Source organism: Eimeria tenella, genomic scaffold (genome assembly GCF_000499545.2).
Source record: "Eimeria tenella Houghton genomic scaffold, Eth_scaff388, whole genome shotgun sequence".
In the NCBI taxonomy this organism is placed as follows: Eukaryota; Apicomplexa; class Conoidasida; order Eucoccidiorida; family Eimeriidae; genus Eimeria; species Eimeria tenella.
In genome coordinates, this window is record NW_013544797.1 from 1 (window position 1) to 2,500 (window position 2,500).

General features: G+C 39.8%; 1 protein-coding gene across 1 annotated transcript; it reads right to left on the reverse strand.

The window, feature by feature from the left end:
* Positions 1-1,300: 1,300 nt before the first annotated feature.
* ETH_00014600 (uncharacterized protein) lies at positions 1,301-1,552 on the reverse strand (the record flags this gene model as incomplete). Its single annotated transcript, XM_013379739.1, has 1 exon — positions 1,301-1,552. The coding sequence occupies one exon, from the start codon at positions 1,550-1,552 to the stop codon at positions 1,301-1,303; it is 252 nt and encodes an 83-aa protein (XP_013235193.1).
* Between the last annotated feature and the right edge of the window lie 948 nt (positions 1,553-2,500).

The window sequence follows — 2,500 nt, forward strand, 5'->3', positions numbered from 1 at the left end:
GTTTGATTTTATTTCTTTCAATGCTGCTCATCTTCGCTTTGATTCCTTTCACCAGATTCCACCTCAACTTGGTCTTGCGCGTGAGCTTCCCCCGTCGCTAGCTAGCTAGCTAGCTAGATACCTAGCTAGCTAGCTAGCTAGCTAGCTGGCTGGCTAGCTAGCTGGCTAGCTGGCTGGCTGGCTAGCTAGCTAGCTAGCTAGTTGGCTAGTTAAATGGATAGATACGCAGTTAGCGAGCTAGCCACTCACCCACCCACCTACCCAGCTAGCCAGCTAGCTAGCGAGCTGGCTAGCTAACTAGCTAGCTGGCTAGCTAGCTAGCTAGCTAGCTAGCTAGCTAACTAGCCAGCTAGCTAACTATCTAGCTTGCTAAGTAAGCAACTAGCTAGCTAGCTAGCTAGCTAGTTAGCTAGCTAGCTAGATCTCATGCAGCTTGTTTGTTTGTTTGCTTTCAACTGTAGAACAAAAGCCTTAGCACTTAGTCTTGAGCATCAAGTGCACGCAGCTAATTATTAATTCTAATAATTTATTTTAATTAATTAATTAATTAATTATTGCTTTTTTATTTTTTATTTTTGCAGAATTCCACGACAATTGAAAACATGGACCAGTCTTCTTTCGATAGGAACAGATACGACTTGGGCGTGGGAAGAAATATTGAACAGGTCAGCAGCAGCTGCAGCAGCTGCAGCAGCAGCAGCAGCAGCAGCAGCTGCAGCAGCAGCTGCAACAGCAGCTGCAGCAGTGGGAGCTGTGACGGTTGTGCTTGTTGTTGCTTCTGCAGCTGCAGCAGTAGCTGAATTTACAGCAGCAGCAGCAGCAGCAGTAGCAGCAGCAGCAATAAGTTAGAGATGCTTATACATATTTATTTGAGTTTGCAAATAATAAAAAGATTTTGATGGCTTTTTGTTTTTGATTTTTTATGGGGGTGCAGCAACAGCAGCAGCAGCAGCAGCTGATACTGCAGCAGCAGCAGCTGGATTATTTTATTTTCTTTTGTTTATCAATGAGGAATTGTTTGTGATTGATTATTATTCTTAACTAATTCATTTATCATTTTGAATTCGGCATTTATTATGTTTAATATATTTATTTTTAATTCTTTATTTATAATCAAATCCTTTTTATTTTTATTAGTTTGCTGTCTTGCCTTTTGCTGCTGCTGCTTCATTTTTGTCCCGTTTTTGTGTTTTTATTTTCTTTTGAATTAAATATTTAAAAAACCCCTTAATCATTTATTGTGGCTTCACGCATTTGCTGCTGCCCCTAACATGCTGCTGCTGCTGCTGCTGCTGCTGCTTCACATTTGCTGCTGCTGCTGCTGCTGCACATCTGCTGCTGCTGTTGCTCTCTTTCGCGAGCCCCTCTCCCCCGTTGCTGCTGCAGTCGCGTCTCCCGCTCCCCTTCCCCTTGCGCTCCCCCATTCGCTGCTGCTGCTGCTGCTGCTGCTGCTGCAGGTGTTTGGCCCGAACCCCTGCTGCTGGCTGCTGCCCACGAACACAGCCGGCAACAGACCTGTGGGGGATGGAGTGCGTTGGAGTCTGCAGTACATGGTGGCTCAGGACTCTTGAGGTGAAGAAATATTTCTTTGCTGCTGCTGCTGCTGCTGCTGCTGCTGCTGCTGGAAAGCCTCTTTTCAAGGACCTATGGGGTTGGCTTTTGTTCAGCTTTTAATTGCTTTTTATTTTCGTTCTTTTTAACATTTAATTGCTTTTTATTTTCATTCTTTTAACTCTTAATTGTTTTTTATTTCAAAAACACGAAAATATTCCAATTCGGTTTGCTGCTGCGACCTCGGGTGTACGTGCAGCTCCTGCTGCGCCCCTCGGGTGTACGTACAGCTGCTGCTGCTGCATGCAAAAGCCGCGAAATAAATCCAATTAAACTGAAATTAAAGCATTTAAATGCATTTTAATTTAATTTAATTTAATTCAATTTAAATTAATTTAATTCATTTCATGGCGAAGAAACTGTTCAAAGGGTCCAGTGGAAAGACACCTCAAAGTGCTTTTAAAGATTTTCAAAAAAATGTTTACTTGAATTTCTTTGGTATTTTTTCTTCTTTTTAATTTAATGTCATTTAATTTTCTCCTTTTTTATTTTTTAATTTTGTTTTTTTCCTTTAATAATTTAATTTCAATTTTAATTCCTTGTTTTCCACTTTATCTTTTTTTAATTTCCTTCTTTTTCTTCTGTGCCTCGCCACTTTTCCTTTTTCCTTCTTTTGGATTTTTGCCTTTCTGTTTTTAAATTCTTTTTGTCTCTCCAGTGCCCCTTTATTTGTGTCTTTATTTGTTCCTTTATTGCCTCAAAATAAAATAAAATGAAAAAATATTTGAATGTTTTATTTTTATTTTAGTTAAATTTATTTCGCATCTGGATTTTTCGTTTTTTTGTTTTTAAATTTTTCTTGCCTCTCATTGTCCTTTTACTTGTGGACAAATTAAATCTCGTTGAGCTGTTTTTTGTCTCTTTTCCACACCACTGCAGCAGCAGCAAT